The sequence below is a fragment of the Mandrillus leucophaeus genome, unplaced genomic scaffold, assembly GCF_000951045.1.
Source record: "Mandrillus leucophaeus isolate KB7577 unplaced genomic scaffold, Mleu.le_1.0 Scaffold782, whole genome shotgun sequence".
Classification (NCBI taxonomy): Eukaryota; Metazoa; Chordata; class Mammalia; order Primates; family Cercopithecidae; genus Mandrillus; species Mandrillus leucophaeus.
Window position 1 is genome coordinate 693,520 of NW_012108497.1, and position 23,238 is coordinate 716,757.

At 37.6% G+C, this 23,238-nt stretch overlaps 1 protein-coding gene across 2 annotated transcripts; it reads right to left on the reverse strand.

Moving 5' to 3' along the window:
* Positions 1 to 2,249: 2,249 nt before the first annotated feature.
* CLK4 (CDC-like kinase 4) lies at positions 2,250 to 21,153 on the reverse strand. 2 transcript variants are annotated; one of them, XM_011967058.1, is made up of 13 exons: positions 20,964 to 21,153; positions 17,486 to 17,544; positions 16,199 to 16,421; positions 15,003 to 15,093; positions 14,541 to 14,607; positions 11,397 to 11,513; positions 11,143 to 11,309; positions 10,459 to 10,553; positions 10,074 to 10,203; positions 7,949 to 8,031; positions 4,890 to 4,969; positions 3,424 to 3,514; positions 2,250 to 3,333 (listed from the first exon to the last, which is right to left on the reverse strand). In XM_011967058.1, exons 2-13 carry the CDS (start codon positions 17,536 to 17,538, stop codon positions 3,193 to 3,195), a joined length of 1,338 nt encoding a protein of 445 aa, XP_011822448.1. In that variant the 5' UTR covers positions 17,539 to 17,544; positions 20,964 to 21,153; the 3' UTR covers positions 2,250 to 3,192. The 2 variants fall into 2 exon arrangements, with proteins under 2 accessions (XP_011822448.1, XP_011822447.1); XM_011967057.1 differs by lacking the exon at positions 17,486 to 17,544 and having other exon boundaries at positions 20,964 to 21,126.
* Positions 21,154 to 23,238: the final 2,085 nt, after the last annotated feature.

Consider the following 23,238-nt stretch of genomic DNA (forward strand, 5'->3'; position numbering starts at 1 on the left):
CCTCCCAAAGTGCTGGGATTACAGGCGTGAGCCACCGCGCCCAGCAAAATCCTGGGTTTTATTATTCCATTTCATTCCAAGTCACTTCAGAGTAGAGCTGTGAATAAGAATCAACTGATTGTTCTGACACAATGTATTACTACAGGAAAGCACAATGCTAGAATCTGGCAAACCTGATTCAGTCAGTCCGGGAGATTTGGCCAAGTCACTTCCAGTTTCTCTAGTATGTAGTCCTTCTAGACTACTCAGAGGAGGAGTTTTCACTTTTATGATAAAACTGTTAGTAGTTTGTCCCCTTGCTGTCAGCAGGAGTCAATTTAATTCAACTACTCTGAAAATTTTCATGAATGCATGAATAAAAAACCTCAAGAAAATGAGTAGCAGCAGCAAACTGGAAATAATCTATTTAGCTGCCCTTTATAAGTGCCTCATAAGAAAACCAAGCTTGACTTCAATGGAATTTCTAGAAACAGTAAACTGTGAGGTATCAAATTATTAAGAAAAATACCTAAATTACAAAGGATTCACGTACATTGGCCATTCTAAATCTTTTTCCCTTTTAGTGTTGAAGCTCAAGGCATTGTCCCAAAAAAAAAAAAACCTTGGAACTTTCAGAAAATGAGTTAAGAAATACAAGGAAAAAAGGCAATTAAGACTAGGAACTTGAAAGCTCAAAGAAGAGGGGAAGGAAGGTTGGCAAAAGACACTCAATGATCCCAGAGGTACAGCCCTAACCTCTAAGCATTTCATCTATCCTAATTTTTTTAAGTTTCATTTTAATGCCTGAAATTCCATGAATTAGGCCTAGAAATTAGCAAATACCCTTTGGGAAGAATGTAAATTTTCAGAAGAGACGGGGTTAGCAATCGATGACTTCTTAGTAAGAAATAATGGGAATATATTTCTTTCCTCCTATATCCTGAGATCAGCTACTCTGAGAATCAGTTTCTGATGAAAAGTAAACACTAATTTGGGAACTTGAAGCACTTACTGGGGGAAAGGACAGGAGGCTTAGATAGTACAATGGCACTGGAAAATGAAAAGGAACGAAAGGGAAAATAAAGGATAGCAAACACCTTAATCTATAGACCTACATTGACTCAGGAAAAACTTTTTAAAAACATCAAATGCTTCTTTTAAAAAATTATCACATATAGTTCAACTATTCTGAAACAGTCACTGTATTTGGACTACATTAGAGGCCTAAACATAATGTATGCAGTCATTCTACAATAAACTGTTTGTTTCAGCTTTCTCAAACTCCTCGTCTACTTCAGGAACACAGTCTTACTGTATTGACAAATGTTGCCCCTAAGTAACATGCGAAACCAAACTTGGTTTCATTATTTGTCCTACAAGAAAATCCCATGCATTTGATGTTTAAAATACGTAAACAGATTAGCCAGGCACAGTGGCTCATGCCTGTAATCCCAGCACACTGGGCGGCCAAGGCAGGAGGATCACTTGAGGTCAGGAGTTTGAGACCAGCCTGGTCAACACAGTGAAACTCTGCCTCTGCTAAAAATACAAAAATTAGCAGGGCCTGGTGGCGCATGTCTATAATCCCAGCCACTCGGGAAGCTGAGGCAAGAGAATTGCTTGAACCCAGGAGGCAGAAGGTTGCAGTGAGCTGAGATCACGCCACTGTACTCCAACTTGGGCAAAAGAGCAAGACTCAGTCTAAAATAAACCAAAACATAAACAGATAAAACTCCAATATTTGTGTAATGCACTTACGAAACAGGGATACTTTTAACAAAAAATAACCTATATCTGGAAATAAGCACTTAGGAATTCTACGACAAAAAATATTCCTACCTGGCTGACTGAACCATAGCAACAGACTTTTTTTTCTTTTACCCAATTAAGTAACATTTACCACAGTGGGTTTTTCTTTTGTTTTTTCTTTTTTTGAGATGGAGTCTGGCACTGTCACCCAGGCTAGAGTGCAGTGGCGCAATCTCGGCTCGCTGCAACCTCCGCTTCCTGGATTCAAGCAATTCTCATGCTTCAGCCTCCCGAGTAGCTGGGGCTACAGGCGCGCGCCACCACACCCAGCAAATTCTTTGTATCTTTAGTAGAGACAAGGTTTCACCATGTTGGCCAGGCTGGTCTCAAACTCCTGGCCTCAGGTGATCCGCCTGCCTCGGCCTCCCAAAGTGCTGGGATTACAGCGTGAGCCCCTGTGCCCGGCTCCATAGAGTTTTTATGTGAAAACAAGGACAGTAAAAGAACAACAACAAACCCTAAAGTCACAAAGTTTATGTTAACCAATCAATTCAATTCTGGAAATTTCAGCAGCACGTTCTTCCCAAAATGCTTTCCAATCAAATCCTCCTTCTCCAGTAAGAATGATCACAAACATAAATTGCCTAATTAATAACCTTAATTCTTACAAGTTTACATATTTATGTCATTTTATAAACAGATGCTGGCCAATGTTAAGACTCCTAAGGACTTGGTATTAAAAACTGAAACCTCTCATCAGAATTTCTATTTTTATATCTGTGACTCACCAAACATACTTGGAAATGTCCATTTTCCAAGCTGACTTTCCAGTTAGATTTTAATCTTAAATAAAGTGTGTATGTGGTTTTCTTAAACAAACTGTCACAATGGACAAACTGGATGCCTTTCCATGAATGTCTACGTATCACCCTGATATCACTCAATGAAAAAGAATACAACACTTACACTTTAATAGAATTCTACCAGTAAACATTTTCTGAGTTTTGGTTTCTAGTACCTGCTTATCTAGAGTTAATAATAATCACCCGTTCAACAATTACAGAAAAAAAACTAAAGTTCTAAATTTGAAGTATATAAAGAATATTCCTTTAAGAATATAAGGTAGTCAAGATTTCCTTTTACTCAAAAAAAAATCACTTCAGAGGTGACCTCCATGTACAAAAGGCAAGATCAATCACATTTATCACTGGACACAAAGGATATTTCAAAGGTATTTAAAAACGGTAATCTCAAAAAGAAAAATTAATTTTAATTTTTCTATTGCATTATCAAGACCACAGTTGCTTAACAAGTTAATTATGCTATTGATACAAAACATACAGTATTTACACAACTGTACAAAATAATTTAATGTTTACAAAAATATTAGAATGTTTAGCTGACTGACACAGTCTTAAGTAATCTCTTCTAGAGAAGTACATAGTAAGACCACTGATTCCCATTTCATTTCTTTTTTAATAAGTCAAAGAAAGGATGCTGCAATGCTTCATCCAAGGTAATTCTTTGAGTTGGATCATATTCTAACATTCTTCGAACCAGGTCAAACAGTTTCTCATGTTCTTCATCATGACAAAGCATAAATTCCTGGGGGAGAAATGTTTTTGTTTTAAAAAAAATTAGTAATAGTGCAAACATGTGGTTTATTTTTTTAATCTTTAATCTTTTTTCTTTTACCTTTAATGGTTTGCAGCGTCTCCTAACATATCTACCAGCAGAACTGTGTTCATCCCAATCTAGCTGGTTATGGTGAAAATACTTGCGTTTTCTACAGAAAACAAAAAATCTGGATTAGTAAAATAACAAGAGTCACATCTTTACTCTGCATCCATGAGGGGAGACATGGTAAGCAGCTCTCTCTAGGTGTATAGACTTATATTATATATATGCATACAATTTTTAAAAACCTCAGCAACAATTATATATCAGACACCTTATATCCTCCACTCTGTGAGGTTTTAGTGTCTCAACTAAGTTGTTCCTAACTATCATACATGGAACAATGTCAGCTTAAAACTAGGGGCCCCCTGGATTCAGTCCTGTAAATTCTGTTTTCACTAGATCTAGAATGGGGCTAGAAATCTTTAAACTCCCTAGGTGGCTTCTGTGGTGAAGCTGTGTTTGGAAATACTACCTTGTCTAAGAATATACAGCCGGTTAAAGACAGAATAAATTTCACACTTAGAGTGATATGATTCCAAAACACAAGCTTTTTCATATTCTATGTATTATTTTTACATCACCTTAAGAAAACATTTATGCAAACGTAAACTTGAGTTTAAAAAAAAAAAAAAAACAAAAACCCCAAAAGCCATTTTGTTTACTAGATCAGTGGTCCTCAACCTTTTTGGAACCAGGAACCGGTTTCATGGAAGCAGATCTGGAGAGGAGGGATGATGGTTTGGGATGAAACTTCCACCTCAGATCATCAGGCATTAGATTCTCATAAGGAACCTGCATGCAACCTAGATCCCTCGGATGCGCAGTTCACAATAGGGTTCACATTCCTATGAGAATCTAATGCCACTGCTGATCTGACAGGAGGTGCAGCTCAGGCAGTAATAATGCTCACTCACCTGCCACTCATCTCCTGTTGTACAGCCCGGTTCCTAGGGTTTGGGGACCCCTGCACTAGATCACAAGGTAAATATTTTTTATTATATTAGGTTTTAAAAACATGGCCGAGTGTGGTGACTCACGCCTGTTAATTCCAGCACTTCGGGAGGCCGACGCAGGCGGATCACCTGAGGTCAGGAGTTCGAGACCAGCATGACTAACGTAGTGAAACCCCATCTCTACTAAAAATACAAAAATTAGCCAGGCATAGTGGTGGGTGCCTGTAATCCCAGCGACTCGGGAGGCTGAGGCAGGAGAATCACTTGAACACAGGAGGCGGAGGTTGCAGTGAGCTGAGATTGCACCACTGCACTCCAGCCTGGGTCAAACAGTGAGACTCTGTCTCCAAAAAAAAAAAAAAAAAGGAGTAAGATGCAGTTACAATTTACCTCCAGTACAGGGAAAAAAAAAAAAAAGTCAAAATCTATAGTCCTTGGAATGAGCATTACAACAACGTTGAGTTTTCTGTAGTCTGAATATATGCTACTGCACGTATCCAACAAAAGGCTTTAATCTTAAAAGCATACCTTGTTTTCTGAATCATGTGTTGTGGTATGGGTCCTAATATTCGTTCCATCATTGCCAGGTGCTCTTTACTATCATGAGTCTAAAAAATACAAGAAAAAGAAATTTAGCACTCTGTATTTCCCTACAAACACATTAACTTGTTCAATCTAAAATTTCAGTTTCCTTCTTTATTTGTATTTCTTATACTGTTTAAAGAATAACTGGGCAAGATTACCAGAAAAACTGTCTCCTCATTTAATCAGCTGCTTAATGAAAATTAACAACCAGTACCCAATGAATAGTTCACTTGTTAACACTTACTACTCCCAGGCAACAGACACACAGTCCCAATAATTCTCTAAACAATGAATTTCAAAGACGTTAAGATACTACCTCAAAGTCATATAGCTCATATATGAGGGAAGTTAAGCTATCAACCCATGTCAAAGCACATATCCTTAAATTAGACAGTAGCAGAGCCCTGGGTAAAGTGTAATACGGAAGACTGTCAGACTTACAGCTGGAATGGTATGCTTCTAGAGCAGAGTGTGGCAAACTTCTATAAACGGCCGGACAGTAAATATTTCAGGCTTGGCTGGTCATGAATGGTCCCTATTGCACATTCTTCTTCTTTTTGTAAGAACAGGCACCAGGCAGGATTTCACCATGGGCCAAAGTGTGCTAACCCTTGTTCTGGAGAGCAGAGGCTTTATGCAATACTTTTAGAAGGAATCTATCAACTAGTGCACCTTGCATATTGCTTCCAAATCGTGATACATGACAGGAATAAATAATACTAGCTTCACATTTTAAAGAAATTCCTTAGTTTAAGAGTATTTTGCAGGGTGGAGTTAAAATATAACTCACCTCTCCAATAATGTGTACTTCATTTAAAACTCAAAGTGATTTATAATCACAAAATCACCTGAAGCATCCATTTTATATAAGTCAGATGGAAGCATTCACTTTGCTTAACTTTTTCTTGACCCTACAGCTCACCACTGCAAAACCAGACAACACCTCCCAGAACTGACTGATAACCGTGATTCTAAGACATCAAACTTATCTATAAACTCGGAGCACTGTTCAACAGGATCTCTACGGATGAGACAGAAACAGAAACCTGGTGAGGTGCCCCACAAACAGTGAATCCATCGCTGTGCACTGCTGCCAAGTGACTCTCAGCTCATCACAGCCGCACACCCCCGCCCCGCTCTAACTTCAAACCAGCCTCAACAGTGCTGAGCTGGGACCTCCAGCCCCTCTTCCCCAAACAAAACAACACAACACCTTCATCATACCAAAACCCTACTTAAAGTTCTTCAATGGTTGCATCACCTAAAGCTTTCAAGAATTTACATTTCAGGCTGGGTGCGGGGGCTCACACCTGTGATTCCCAGCACCTTGGGAGGCCGAGGAGGGCAGATCACTTGAGGTCAGGAGTTTGAGACCAGCCTGGTCAACACAACAAAACCCTGTCTCTACTAAAAATACAAAAAATTATTGTGGTGTGGTGGTTCGTGCCTGTAGTCCCAGTTACTTGGGAGGCTGAGACATGAGAATCACTTAAACCTGGGAGGCAGAGGTTGCAGTGAGCCAACATTGCGCCACTGCACTCCAGCCTGGGCGACAGAGTGAGACTCCATCTCAGGGAGAAAAAAAAAAATTAGATTTCAGATGTAGGTACAACTTAAGGACAGAATGGAAAAGAAAGTAGTTTCCTACTTTTTGTTTTACCAATTGAGGACTTTTTATTTTAAAAGCAAACTACCAACAACTATGACTATAATTACATAAAAGAGACGTTAAAAAAAAAAAAAAAGCAGGAGGGATAATCTAATCTCTAAATAATGGTCAGAATGGCAATCCTAGACAACCATTTTCATTTTGGACCAGTCTACTTTTGGAAACCACTGACTTCTAGGATCAAACCAATACCCTGCAAAGTCTTTTAAGTCCTTTATGAATTGATCCTTGCCTATTGTTCTAATTTTCCCATTTATACAGGACACTGACAATGCTATTCTACCCCGAGCAGAATATGTTCATTCACTCCTCTGTGCATTTACAGATACTATTCCTCTTCCTTATATGCCCACTGCACTCCAGTTTTCTAACTCCTCCTCGTCTTCCTATGTTCTCAGTGATGCCTTCTCTAAAGAAAGTAATTATTAACCTTTCCTGGGTTCTCCCCACCTACACTTTGTTTTTTTTATTTTTTTATTTTTTTTGAGACGGAGTCTTGCTCTGTTACCCAGGCTGGAGTGCAGTGGCGTGATCTCCGCTCATGCAAGCTCCGCCTCCTGGGTTCATGCCATTCTCCTGCCTCAGCCTCCCGAGTAGTTGGGACTACAGGCATCCGCCATGATGTCTGGCTAATTTTTTGTATTTTTAGTAGAGATGGGGTTTCACCATGTTGGCCAGGATGGTCTCGATCTCCTGACCTCGTGATCCACCTGCCTCGGCCTCCCAAAGTGCTGGGATTACAGGCGTGAGCCACCATGCCCGGCCCTCCCTATCTACACTTTCTACATTGTTCCATCACAGCCAATGCTACACTATACTGCAATAGTTTTCCAATGTCTTTTGCATGACTTGAGGAAGATGTTGTCTCTTCACCCTTATGTACTTATACTTAGAAATGCCTAGGACATTATAGATGCTTAATACTTTAGAGTAAAATACAATCCCTTGTTGTTCCTGAATTCTTTTATAAAAAGGAGTAAGTGACCCATAATGGCCCACTGACAGTCAACATAACCAGAACTGAAAACTGACCACATTAACACTGCTGCAAACTTATGAAGGAGCTCCACAACATAAAAAAGGAGACAGTATGAACCATACATGAACCATGTGTTACAAACACTAATCACATGCAAAATTAACCATGATCACTCACTCACAGTAATATTTCATTCAACTGTGGTTTTAAAGAATGACCATTTTGCAAATGTAAGTTTTAATCTCAAGAATAATGATGTATGGCAATTTTCCAATATGGAAGTCAAAACTTTAGCATGCCTTTAACATTTACAATTTGTTATGAATTATTAAATGGAATTTACTAGCCACGTACCTGAAAGACTGTGAAACCAAGGTAATATTCAATAAGAATGCAACCTATGCTCCAAACATCACAAGGCTGAGACCAACCTAAAGCTATTTTAAAACAAATAGAAACATTTTACTATGAAACAACTTTTAAATGACAGTACATTAAATCCTTCCCTATATGGGTACTCCCTTTACAAAACCCATTTGGGAGAATATGACACCAAATTCAGGGTTTATATTTTTAGTTTTACAGCAAATGCTATTCAACACACTCTCATGGTCCATATGCTCACATCAAGACACAGTATTCTAACTAGGGAGGGGTGCATGTTATGTAAAATAAAAGGGGGACTACCATTTTCCAAGTATACAACCAATTCGTACAAATATTCCATAGTCTCTGAACTGTTTATATGATGGGAGTGCACTGCTGTTGAAATCATTATTATGCTCAGTTCATGGTTAGTCCAAGAATTTTTATATTTTATTAGCACAAATGTAGGTTTATAATTATCCTCAGAATGAAATTACTAATCCCTTATCAATTATTAGCTTGATGCATGAGTTACTTCTTCCATTAAGAGAAATAATACTGTTTTGCACAAATTACATAAAGAATGTAATGGGAATTATAAGCAGTGTCACCTATAAGCAGAAATTACAGACCCACTGGAGCTCAGAGAGGGATCTATATACAAACATCAGGGCTGTCTATACATGATTTTATATACTTTCTCCTTCAGAATTCTCAATGACAGTATTATTCAGATCAGAATAAAACATCTAGTCGCCTTAAATCTATACTTAACTGGGAAGGAGAAAGAATCAACCACATTGATATTTTAATCTTTCAAAGATCAAATATTTAGTAAAAAAAACAAATGTATAAATAAAACCTACATTCAAAGACATTTCAATTACTTTCAGTATCACTGAGGTTAAAGATAAAGGAAGAAATATATTCAAGTCAATATATATTGACTGTGACTTAAGTCATTTTTGTTAACCCCCCCACCCCAGTGTCTATCATTTGAACAAATGGATAATAATGGAGCATGGGCCAGATGCGGTGACTCATGCCTATAATCCCAGCACTTTGGGAGGCCAAGGAGGGTGGATCACGAGGTCGGCAGTTCGATACCAGCCTGACCAACATGGTGAAACCGCATCTCTACTAAAAATACAAAAAAATTAGCTGGGCATGGTGGCAGGTGCCTGTAATCCCAGCGCCTTAGGAGGCTGAGGCAGGAGAATAGCTTGAAACCGGAAGGCAGAGGTTGCGGTAAGCCGAGATTGCTCCACTGCACTCCAGCCTAGGCAATAAAAGCAAAACTCCATCTCAAAAAAATAAATAAATAAAATATATAAATGAGCCAGGCGTGGTGGTGTGCACCTACAATCCCAGCTACTCAGGAGGCCAAGGCAGGAGAATCGCTTGAACCCGGGGACGGAGGTTGCAGTGAGGTGAGATTGCACTACTGCGCTCCAGCCTAGGTGACAGAGTGAGACTCTGTCTCAAAAAAATAAATAAATAATGGAGCATGGTTTCTACCTATTGACACATATAAAGTCTGTAAATGATAGAGCTTGGACCTCATAAAAGTTTTCTTTTTACATCAGGCACTGTGGCTCACACCTGTAATCCCAGCATTTTGGGAGGCCAAAGCAGGCAAATCATGAGGTCAGGAGTTGGAGACCAACCTGGCCAACACGGTGAAACCCCATCTCTACTAAAAATACAAAAAATTAGCTGGGCGTGGTGAAGGGGGCCTGTAAGCCCCAGCAACTTGGAAGGCTGAGGCAGGAGAATCACCTGAACCCGGAAGGCAGAAGTTGCAGTGAGCCGAGATCGCGCCACAAAATCACATTTCTTTGATGCATTTAGCTAACAGAGCCTGTTTTCTTATGATCATTTAAGATTTACTTGTTCAAAAATAACCACCACCTGAAATATCTTTCACAGGCAGTATCACGTTTACCACTCAGGAAAAGTATAGCAATGTCCACACATTTTTTATGAAAACAGAAAACGTTTTCTGAATCCTGCTAAGAAGATCATACTTCCCCACACCACCAGTAAAGCTGTAAAGAACAAAAATCTCTTATTCAATTATAATATCAGAAAGACTGGTGTCTTGTCTACTGACCCAAAATGACCTCGGGAGCTCTGTAGTGCCGGGTAGACACCAAAGTACTGTGATGTTCATCATCATATGTTGCACTTCCAAAGTCAACAACTTTGATATCTGTGTTTTTCAGTGTGCGTTCATCACGTTTCTAGAGAGATACAGTTGAGTAAATATGAAATTCAACAGATATGAAATATTTTATAGCACTACTCAAAAGGCCAGCACATGAATTATCTTCTTGATTGTCAAAATAAGCTCATGAGAAAGGCAAAGAAGGATTACTTCTTTTCAGTTAAACATCAGGATATAATGAAGCTCAGGAGTGAAATTCCTCATCCAAAGATCATCAAGTTAAATTAATTTTAAAGACAACCACCAAAAGTAAAACAAGTCTTTAACTTACCATTTTAGAATTATATTTGACTACATAGTCAGACTTCACAAATAAAATATTTTCAGGCTTCAGATCTGTATGGGTTAATTTATTATGATGTAAAACTACAAGAGAACAAAAACACATTATTAGTTTCACTTACAAACTTAATTTGTACTACCAGGAAAGGAGGACTGGCAAAGGATACAGTGGTTAAGAGACGCTTCACCTTTACTTGTAAAATGTCTATTTTTTTAGTGACAACATTTGGATATATAGCTTTTATAATAAAAACAAGTTTCCTGGTGCTTAAAGATTTATCTTAATTGTTAAGGAGGTAAAAACACAAAAAATATTTAAAAATAGAGATTTATCACCGGCCATGGTAGCTCATGCCTGTAATCCCAGCACTTTAGGAGGCCGACGGGGGGCAGATCACCAGGTCAGGAGACCTAGACCATCCTGGCTAACACTGTGAAATCCTGACTCTACTAAAAATACAAAAAATTAGCCAGGCATGGTGGCGGTCGCCTGTAGTCCTAGCTACTCGGGAGGCTGAGGCAGGAGAATGGCATGAACCCAGGAGGGGGAGCTTGCAGTGAGCCGAGATCGCGCCACTGCACTCCAGCCTGGGCGACAGAGCAAGACTCCATCTCAAAATAAATACATACATACATACATACATAAAAATAAAGATTTATGAAGTGTACTTACAATTTATTGACTGGCAGATCTGATATGCCATCTGCCTGATGTGGTCAATTTGAAATGGCAGAAAGCTGTTTTCTTTAATGAAATCGTAAGTACTAAGCCCCAGCAGTTCAAACACAATACAAACATGACCATGATGATCAAACCATTCCAGCATCTGGACACATCGGCTAAAAGAGAGCAAAAGAATAATTCAGTTTATGCAAATCTGAATATTTCATGTAATAAGATGGCTCCTAGGTTAAATTTATACTTACAAGACACTATTGGGATCAGTACTATTTAAGTGCTCTAATACTTGGATTTCTGAACGAGCTGCTTCACGGTAACGGCCAACGTTTTTTACGATTTTCACTGCTACATGCATGCCATCCCTTAAAAATAAAATTAAGATAAAAATGATAAATGTACAGGAGTGAGTTGAAGCCATGTTATGCTCTAAAGCATAATCTTAATTACCAGTTCCTCTATGCCTTTTAAAATAATCTTTCAGAACACATTATAGCAGATTCCATATAACATCATCTCAAAACATATTGATAAAATACTTTACATGAAGTGATAATTCCCTTAACACTTATGAGTTTTAACATTTGCTCCCAGAATTTTAAATTTAATTACATTTTATACAACAACAGTTTTAAAATATATATACAATTGTAAACCAAAAATAGAATACGCTACTGTTGAAAGTATTCATTCATTTACCAGGCTAGGCCTACTCTGTGCCAGGCAATGCATAGGTATTAGTGATTAAAAGACGTGGTGTGACCCTACATACTTCGAAGTCTAATGGAAAAGACAGACACATAAACAACTCAGACTTCTTCACAGAAGAGGCAGCACAGAACTGAGTCCTGAAAGATAGCTGGGAGTTTGTCAGACTGGGAGGGAAACATCCAGGTAAAAGAGACACCAACTCTAAGTAATGAAGCCCAGAAAAACCTTAGCAGACGCACTGATGCAAGTATACTGAAACAGCTGCAGGGGAGGGCACTGGGCTTCAGACTGGGGCATCTGTTAAGAATGCTTCCTAAAAAGCATAGAGCCATGAATGTTTCAAATCTTCTACTTCTTTTTGTCTTCCTTTTTAAACCTAATCTACCTACAGATGAGCCAGCATTCAAGCCTTCTTTTTCACTATGGCCCTTCCACTTTACAAAACCATACCCATCTCTTACTAGTATAACAAGATGTATGCCCTAGGCTATAAAAAACATCTGGGGCAAACAAACACGTATTCTAATGGCTGGATACGAAACCTTTTTCCACATCCAGTGGTTTCCTATTCATTGCTTTCAACAAGGCCCCAATGAATGTGAACCGATAAGTCACTAAACAAATTTTTTGATGTTTGGCATACACCTCAAGACTTAAAAGAACTCTAGTAAGATTACTGTGACAAAGCTTCTACTCCTATCTATTTAATTATATGACCAAAAAGTTTTCTCAGTGCTTGTATCCATAAAAACGAAAAAAGAAAACAAACAATGCTAAACAGTCAGATATTTATCTATGGCTACATGTCCTCATTTTTTTAGAGGCCTCAACCACCCCAAGAAAGGAAACATTCCAGGCCAGATATGGTGCAGGGGTGTGCCACACGTGACTACAGGCTCACACCTATAATCCCAGCACTATGGGAGGCTGAGGCAGGAGGATCACTTGAGGCCAGGGGTTCCACACCAGCCTGAGCAACATAGTGAGACCCCATCGCATTAAAAAAAAAATTTTTACAGATACATTTCATTAAATACACCAAGACTCAGACTTTCAAGAAATTCTAAAAGGACATTAATGGGATGGCTAGTGAAATCTGAATATAGTCTGCAGATTAGTTGGCAAAATTTGAAAACATATGTATGTATAATGATAAAGTAAATCTTATAAAATGTTAACATTTGGAAAATCTGGGTGAAGAATACATGGGAATTCTTTGAACCATTTTATTAACTTTTCTGTAAGTCTGAAAATATTTCAAAATACTTTAAAGTTCAATTTACCTTCACATATTTGTTACAGAAAAGCAAAATGTGGGGATAATTTAGGAAAATATTTATGGAAAGTGAAATGAAAATAAATTCAATAATAAAACATTTCTAAGTATTCAAGAAGAGTTTGTTTATGGATGATGGTAGGTGCCACGCTGCTATGGTATTTAGATTCCCTCAAATGCATTTAAAGAGAGGTAAGCTTTATTTCTTAATATTAATATTTACATCCAGTTGGAAATTACATCCTTCCCAAATAATTTATGATAAAAAATTTTAAGTCATTTTAGAAATGTGTAGTTTCACTACAGTTCTAAGAGCTTCACTTACAAAAAAGTTTGCAAGCCACAAAATAGAGGTCCTAGAGGAAAACAGTAAAATGAGGCAGAAAGGGTCAAATCACAAACTTTATTCTCTAGGCCCTAGATGATAAAATTTCTTTATAGTTTAGGAAGCTAACTCTTAACATTTAAGATTAGACATGCTTTATTGCCTCTGCAATCTGAAATTGCCAAATCTTGTATACGGGGTCAAGGCCCTCAGTTCTAGAGTTCTGGGAAATTCCTTCACTTGAACATCCACTTTAATTTCAATGATTTCCCCGTTGAAATTGGTCTTTTTTTTTTGAGACGGATTTTCACTCTTGTCGTCCAGGCTGGAGTGCAATGGCGTGATTTTGGCTCACCACAACCTCCGCCTCCCTCCCCTCCCGGGTTCAAGTGATTCTCTTGCCTCAGTCTCCCAAGTAGCTGGGATTACAGGCACGTGCCACCACACCTGAATAATTTTGTATTTTTAGTACAGACAAAGTTTCTCCATGTTGGTCAGGCTAGTCTCGAACTCCCAACCACAGGTGATCTTCCTGCCTTGGCCTCCCGAAGTGCTGGGATTACAGGCGTGAGCCACTGTGTCTGGCAGTCAGCATTCTTAAGATCCACATTCATGGTAAATTAATCATACACAGTTCAAGAAATTTTGGTAAGTAATTTACCCCCTAAAACACGTGGCTACCATTTAAAATATATTCCATCTTGGCTGGATACGGTGGCTCAGGCTTATAATCCCAACGTTTTGGGAAACTGAGGCGGGTGGATCACTTGAGGTCAGGAGTTTGAGACCAGCCAGGCCAACATGGTGAAACCCCATCTTTACTGAAAATACAAAAACTAGCTAGGTGTGGTGGCAGGCTCCTGTAATCCCAGCTGCTCCAGAGGCTGAAGCAGGAGAATCACTTGAAGCCAGGAGACAGAAGTTGCAGTGAGCCAAGATGGCGCCACTGCACTCAAGCCTGGGCAACAAAGGCCCTATCTCAAATAAATAAATTAATTAATTAAATAAAATGTCATCTAAATTATGAATCTTTCCCCACCAAAAATATCAGAATGTTCAAAAAGGAAAAAACAAACTTACATGCCATGATCAATGCACTCTACAACTTTGCCAAAGGCTCCTTCACCCAAAGTGTCCACGATTTCATCTAAAGTGAGGAGGGAAAAAGAGGTGTAAGTACCTGAGTACAAATTGTCTAGTTATTCAAACAATGAATGCTTAAGTGTGGAATATTTTCAAATGATCTCTATCAAAGCATAACTAAGGTTTCAGCACTCAAATTATTTTAGTTTCAGCTGCTACAAAAACAATTAGATAGAGCTATCTTTCTTGCTCTAATCTCAAATTCCACTGATTATTTTGGAACTTTAGAATAGAAATATTTAAATTCTACAGAAAAGAAGAAATACAAAAGAACAAACAAACCCACAAAAAACAAAATAAAAAAGCAATGAAGAGTTCTTTAGCCCCCCGCTGACAAACTATTCTTAAAAAGATTATTCTTTCTGCAAAGTTTAAAAAGTGTTGAAAAATATTCTATACATCTTGCTCTTAGAACGTCTCCACTTTGACAGATCAGGTGACCCTCCTCATCATCCTCTATACTCCTGGATCTTTTCCTTCGGTGGCTCTTCTGGAACGGCAAGTGGGCAGCACCAAGATCGTCCAGCCAATCAATATATCAGAGTGAATTCAGGGCAGAATACGCAATTCATTCAGCGGGGAGATATTCAGGCATTCAGATAAGCACCAGGCCACGAACAGTTGGCAGGAGCAATTTCAAATTCAGTCCCCAGAAATTCACAGGGCACAGTTTATGTTACAGAAGAAAAACATGGCAAGGAACAGATTTTCAGATAAGATACTTAAAGTGGCAATAGAAAAAAACAACACAATTGTCTCTTTAAAATACTGATTTAATTGAAGTCTGAAATTTAAAGAATGCAATGTCATGATTTACTTATCTCTTGCTATAAATAGCATATGCTGTGAATTGAGATGTCTAGTTTGTCAGAAAAATGTTTTCAAATGTCAAGACTATTTGAAATTATTCTAATTTAGCAATATTTTAAAATATACATGATTAAAATAAAAGGGGAAATAAAGGCTAGTTAATTTCAATGTTCAAGCTAATAAAAACTAGTTTTACTGAAGAAAACTTGGGGAGAAACTAATTCAAAGTTCACTGTTCAAGCAGGTGAAGATGTCTGAGTACAAAAAAAAAGGGGTGGGCAGACTATTTGGATGTTTCCCATTCAGCACCCATTTTCACAACTTCAAAAGAATTCACTGCAGACAATGATGCACTGTACTATGGAACTATGCTCTATGTAGGTTAGTAACATTTAGGTATCCACCAGTGCAATGTTTCACATTTGTTTTCAAGTACCAGATAAAGCGTTTCTAAGGGGAAAAAAAAAATGCTTAAGATGAAAGATGGGTGCATGATTTTTTTGTAAGAATATGTTACAAATACAAAAATATTTTTATTATTAAAATCAATAAACTCATGATCTGGTCTGCAGAATATCAGGAAATGTGGGCAAATGAGGGCTAATAAATATATAGATCAGCTACAAGAATCTGGAGGTTTCCTTTAAGGATTTGAGTAACATAAATACAATTATAATATATCCAAATAGTATTTTATATATATATAAACAATTAGAAACTTATCAGCTCATTAAGAGTACACACAAATAAAACTCCACTCAAAATAAAAACAAAATCAATCATACCGAACGTGACTGATGACTTGAACAGTGTCTATTGCGCTTCCTTTTAGGACTGCTTCTCCTGCTGCGGACTGAAGATTTACTGCAGTGGATTCGATAGCCGCTTTCAATGTCTCTGTGATAATGTCTAGGAACATATCCTTCACAGTAGTCATTCCTGTATTCGTCAACGTATCTCCGGTCCCGATAATCTCGCTCATTCAAGGACCTTGCTTCTAAATAATGACTGCAAACACATTAAAAGATTTCAAATTATTCTCTTCATTCTGCAATAATGTGGTTCAAACAAAACATTTTTCTCAAAAATTCTTGGTTTAAACAGCTAACTCAATATAAGAAAAAAATTCAAACAGATGAATTAGCATTTATATTTATCTCACAAAGCTTAAGAAATAATTTTACTTCAACAAACAAGCAAATGGGCCCATTATAGAGATTGCTGACAAGCATTTCACACCGAGGAATAAAGCTTGAGTCACATCATTAATTTAGGTCCAGTGTTTACTTGATTAAGTGTTCCTTTACCTTCTGCACCTGTATCTAAGCTGTCTTAATCTCTCACAGAGGTACAATCAGAGGCAGGCAAAAAGGATTCCTTTGTCTTTTAACGTAAGAGCATTTTAGATATCCCTGGCACACAGAGAATTCTTTCATGAAAGGTACATTAGAGCTATAAGGAGCCTTAAATGTATTCCAGCCCTTTCATTTTACCGACGACTAAATTAGGATCCCTAGAAGAAAAATGATTTGCCAAGGTTGTATAGCACATTAGTGACAAAAACTAAAATATTTTCTAACCGCTATTATACAAGCCAATATTATCACACACATCATCTATCATGTCTCCTCTACTCTTTGCATTTCTAGCCTTGTTATTCCTGTTTGAGATATAGACAACGTAGCTTTTGAGGACTGCCTCATGTGCCAAAGGCATCTAAAATATATCCCCCTAAAGAACGAAAGGGATCCTGCAGTTTAGAATTACAGTAGCTCTACCACCGTACTTCCCTTTGCACTTCTAATTTCCTGTCATTCCTGTTTGAGAAGTATGTAAGAAACAACAGAAGCCACCATCCTCTAGTGCCATAGTGCTTTAATCTACAGATCCCTTTGAAAATCTGCTGGAAGCCATGGACTCTCTTCCCCAAGAAACACATAAACAAAACTTGGCAAGGATTTTCATAGGTCATGGACCTCAGGATGTCAATGGATCCCAGTTAAGTAGCCTTGATCTGATGGAAAGAAAAGGACATAGATTCATTTGGCCCAGTTTCCCGTCCCCCTCTCTACCTGGGATGAGTGTCCTCTTCAACAGAGTGCGAAGCTTCAAGAGGGATGCACATGGAGCACTGAGGGAGAGAGGGGACACCTGCCCAGTCAGACAAATCGGCTAAAATAATCCTAACAAGCAATGGAGTGACGGATGTTGACTAGATTGCCCTCACCAACCCCTTTCCTTTCCCCAGAGTATGATGTCATTCTTTTTCCCAGGGGGCTCATTTTGGCAGAAATAGAAGCATCTTTACAACTACTACCCAATAGGGCTAGTATCAAATCCAGGCTGGGGAGATACAGAAACCTGGTTCTCTCTCCCTGGCGTCAGCTTTAAGTGGTATTTATTGGAGAAACAACTCCGGATATTTGGGTAAGACTGTGGGCAGTCTAGGTTAGAGATCTGATCAGTTGGCTTGGAACTGTCAGGGAGAGACCACCAACACAATAAGCTAGAAGTGACCATACTCTTAAGGGCATCCTTCCCATAAAAGTCCAAAATCCTTCTACTAGAAAAAACTAACACTAACAATCTTTAGCTGGAATACTGCATGAAGTTAGAGCTGCTAAGCCATAAACAATAATATAGAGTAACAAAACATGGAGTGAACACCATGAGGACAAACTAAAAGGATGAGAGTCTCTTCAACAGACAATGGCCAGTGACCAAGGCTGAGAGATTATATAAACAAAGTCTACAGAATTACACAGGCTATGGAAAGGGTAGACAGGATGAACAGACTGATTTAATTTTTTAAAATATCCACTGAATGCCCAGTGAATATTTCACTATAGCCTTTAAAATAGCCAAGACGGATGAGGGTAAGGGCATTCGTTTTTATATATCCACAGGTCCTGTGGGAGATAAAAAAAAAAATTATATAAGGCAAAGTCCCTGCCAACAAATAATGAACAATTTGAGATTACTCACATAAAAATGAAACAAAATCCAACAATGTAGGAAATTCTAAAAAGTTACAACACATGAGTGCTTAGAGTCAGAGATGGGGAAAAAAATCTGTTTAAAATGGTCAGAGAATAATTACAAAAAAGATGGAAATAGAGTTGCATCTTAAAGGGAAGCCAGGATTTGGACAAAATAGAATACAGAAGAAATTCCGGTGGAGAAGAATGGCATGTTACCATCTTAAATTCATATGGCACTTTTAGCCACAATGGCTTAGAGATGGATTTGTCTATGCATTACTCAGGAAAAAGGCAATCCCGGCAAGAGCAATTTTCACACAGGGGAATGTAGACAAATAAGTAAGCTGAGAATAGCATCATAAAAAGCCCTGCATGCTAGGCTAAAGAGTATTTCTCAAAAGACGGTCTATTTATCAGCAATATCAAATATGGAGTTCTTATTAAAAATGGTAACCCTGGGCCTCAAGTCATACTCACTGACTCTAAATCTGGTCAACATACCTCCAAGGTGATTCTTATTCACACTAAAGTTGGAGAATCACTGCTTTAAGACTTGATACTTTATGTTACAGGCTTCTACGCACAATATAAAGATAGGGTTTACAGCCACATCAGTCTTTCTAATGCAGAATGGATTAACTAAGCCTGTAGAAAGGGAGACCAATTCACAGGCTACCTCCAAAAGACAAATCATAAAGAAAAGACACTATGCAACATATAGATGACAAATGGTTAAAATAATATGTCATAAAAAGCTCTTCTAAATCAATAAAATATACTTTAATAAACAGGCTAAGAATAAAAAGACGTTCAAATGATCAATACTTATGTGACAGTGGACAAATTTGTTAGAAATTTAAAAATTCAGTTTAATCAAAACATTATTCTTGGCCTTTCAAAACAGCTAAGATTGGTGAGAGCATGAAGGGGCACGTTGTATAATTTGGCAAACTTTCTAGAAAAAGAAATATGAACCTGTAGCAAGAAACTTTTAAGAGTTCATATCCTTTACCTTAAAAATGCTTCTTCTTGGAGTGTATTTTCAGGAAATAATCAGCAGCAAAGGTTTAGAAACAAAGATTTTTTTTTTTAATTATAATTTTACAGCTAAATAATGGGGACTAATATCCTATAGAGATTACCATCTTTATACTTTTCTGCATTTTTCAGTTTTTTGTTATTTTACAAAAACACTCAAAGTTTTTGATCTTCAAAATTAGAACATTCTGGATTATGGTGAATGTTGACCACCAAACACATCTGGTACCAATGTCAAAGAAGGTATTGGCCTGGTGGTTAACTGGACTCAGTATCATGTTTATGTAATTAACTATGAGCATGAATGAACTGTTCATCACTCGTATCACTTCCTTTCTACATATATAACGTATAATTATCCTATTATCCTATGAGTAACTAGTACTATGACGTTAAGCCTTAGGGTTTTTTGTATTTATTAATAGTGGGGTACAGATAGTTTTCTTTAGTATACTGTACATTAAATATTAATTATTTCTGGTCTTTGAAATCCTGCCATAAACCTTCCCACTTCCCCTTATATAACAATGTGTATGAAGCATGATTTGTCTGCACTGACTACAAATAAGCTCAGTTTGGCAGAACAAGTCTGTTAACGTGGAGAAGGAAAGAAATTACATACTGTTTTTTAAAGTAACCCCAGCTGGCTAATTTAGAAAGCAATCTGGTAAACAGTCCCAATGGAACATCTGCACAAAACAAGAAGAAAACAGAACCAACAAAACAAACGAAAAAGGGAAATTAATGAAACAGTGAAAGAAACCTACCTAGCCTTTCTTTAATCATTTAGAACTTTAAGATTCCTTTAATTCTATATAAATGTATTACCTCCAAATTTTACACTGGTAAGAATACAATACAACAGGACACATGCTGTTGCAAGTTTTTTATTGAGGCCATTTCCCAAATTACTAGCTACTACCTATGAAAACAATAGTTCTTAAATAAAGCCAGCTTCTAAAAATCCCAAACAAACATATCCCTTGGCCTCATCTACAAATATAACCTGTTCAATACAGTATAAGTGACTAATAATACATGTTGCTTTTCTCTGTTGGAGTAACTCCTCCCCTATAAAACCCTGATTTCTGAAACACTTAATGAGCACTACAACATACACGTCTCCCTCTTATATACAAATTAAAGGTACGCATTGGGCATTCGATCACTATTACTTAACTTTTTGTGTGTCATCTCCCTAGTCACGTTACTGGCAGCTGGGACTCACCATGTTATTTAATACATTTTACATTCACTTACTGATCAACTGTCTCCTACCACTCCCAGGGAGACAGACATACATAAGGATAAGAACTCTGTTTTATTCACAGCTGGATAAGAACTTTGTTTTATTCACAGCTGCAGCCTCAGCACCTATAGTCTAGTCTAAAATAAGTACTCAAATATTTTCTAAATGAGTATTTGTTGACTGAATTATAAAACAATTTGACAGATGAAAGCTATACAAGCAAATGACAAATCATTTAAAACTATTAGAGCTACAATACTACTAGTTCAAGAGTTGATTTACCAATCAGATTCTTTAAACTGGTGACATGGTTTACAATGCCTGTTCTCTTGTGTGCTACTATGAGATCTCCTCTTCCGCTTGTGACTTCCACGGTAGCTTTCATGTCCCCAGCTTTCTCTGCTATCCCAATCAGGGCAGTGAGTTCGTTTGGAATGCCGCATCTGTTGATAGAAATGAAAAGGGAATTGCGGAGGTTATAGATGTGTGATAGGTAAAATATTATATAAATTAATATTATTTATCAAAACCCAACACACAGGGTCTTAGAGGCTCCAAATTCTTTTTAGGTGGTAATGTTTCCCAAGGCACTGGTATGTCAGATGACTGCTAAGAGGCATAGAGATCTAGTATTAAACTGTGGGTAATACTGATACCTTAAGACATTTTTTTTGAATTCTGATTACATCCAGAACAAATTCTCAGCTTGGTGCTTGTCTTCAACTAACACTTGCAAACTGACTTTTTAAAAATTAAAAAAAAAAAAAAAAAAAGGGGCCAAATGAAAAGGTTCAGGGGTACCGTTTCCAGCGGACAAGAGTATTTAGCTAAAAATTAATAACTTTTTTGTTTTATCTATCTTGTTTTGTTACTTTCTACTTATTAGTGATTTTCCAATTAAGTCATTGACATATTTTCTTTTAAAAATGTTAACATTAAAATGTGAGCTGATTTAAGGAGAAATAATATCACAGTGTCATGCAGCTTTGGCAAATTACTGTAATACAAATAACTTTAGTGCGAGACAAAAATACTTAGGGATACTAAATATGGGAGGTGACTTTGTTTTAACTGGAAAGAGCTATTCAATGATGAGGCTTTTTTTTCTCAAATTCTCCATAGTTCTTTTCTCTAACTCTCAGAATGACTCTAAGCTTTGAGAATATTAGTTCTGTGTGGAGAGAACACAATATTCAACAGAGAAACTGAAGACATATAAAAAGGTGATTTTAGGCCGGGTGCAGTGGCTCATGCCTGTAATCCCAGAACTTTGGGAGGCCAAGTCCAGGAGTTTCAGACCAGCCTGGGCTACATATAATGAAACCCCGTCTCTACAAAAAAAATTTTTTTAATGTTTATGTGATTTTATGAACTCATTTTCTCTATCCAACAAGTTCATTTTCTTATCCAGCAGTTATTCTTAAACTTAAAATCTATTTGTAGTAAATCTGAAGTAACTCTGAAAAAGAAATCAGCCTACAAGGATGCACACTGAAGCACGGTCACAGTGAAATCAAACGATAACAGTGACATCTGACTCTATTTACAAACTCCAATGCATAACCTGGTTCCTTCCAGGCTCAGCATCTGTGCTCAAACAATATAACCCCTATCTGTTTCTCCCCATCTTAATTATTTTCCAAAGCACAATCAGGTCCAAACTCTGCTAAACAGGGTAGTTTAAATGGTAAAAAGAGAAGAATTTCACAATTCAGTAAGGAGCTGAAAAAAGCTAAAATGGAGTAAAATCCACTTAGTTAACCTCATTCAGCTTGCCCAAATGACTAATAAGCAAACGAATGCAAGTAGAAATTTAAATGATTTTAAATGGATTAAAGGCTTTGAAAAGAGGCAGCTTCAATTCTTCTGGGAGGTATTCCACAAGAAAGTATGTGTCACACCATCAGAGTCTGATTGCCACCAGATAGTCAGATATTTTCATTCACTCTCTTGCTGATTCTAATTCTATACCCATCAGGCATCCTTCTAATGTGGCTCTTAGCTTACTTTACAGAGGAGGAGAAGACACTGATCAGGTCAAACAGAAATTCTAAAACTCTTGTTAGCGTCTCAATGGAAGTGAGCATTCCGGTTTGATACAAATGGAGTCACTTCCATATTGGAACGTGACATGAGTAACAGCACAAATTTACTTGAGGCAAAAGGCCAGAACACAAACTTTCTTCATTAGAGCTATCAAGAAAAATTTACGGTTGGGCGCAGTGGCGCCTCATCCCTTGAGCCCAGGAATTCGAGACTAGCCTGGGCAACAAGGTGAAAGCCTGCCTTTACAAAAAATACAAAAAATGAATCGCACATGGTGACTTGAGCCTGTAGTCCCAGCTACTGAGGAGAATCACTGAAGCCCAAGGAAGTCAAGGCTTCAGTGAGCCATGATCACGCCATTGCATTCCAGTATGGACGACAGTGAGACCCTGTCTCAAAAAAAAAAAAAAAAAAATTAATAAATAAATAAATTTCAAGTGCAATTCTTCTGAACCGTTCCGTCAAATACCAAAGTTGTATTTTAACCACATCAGGAACTCAGCTTGGTTAA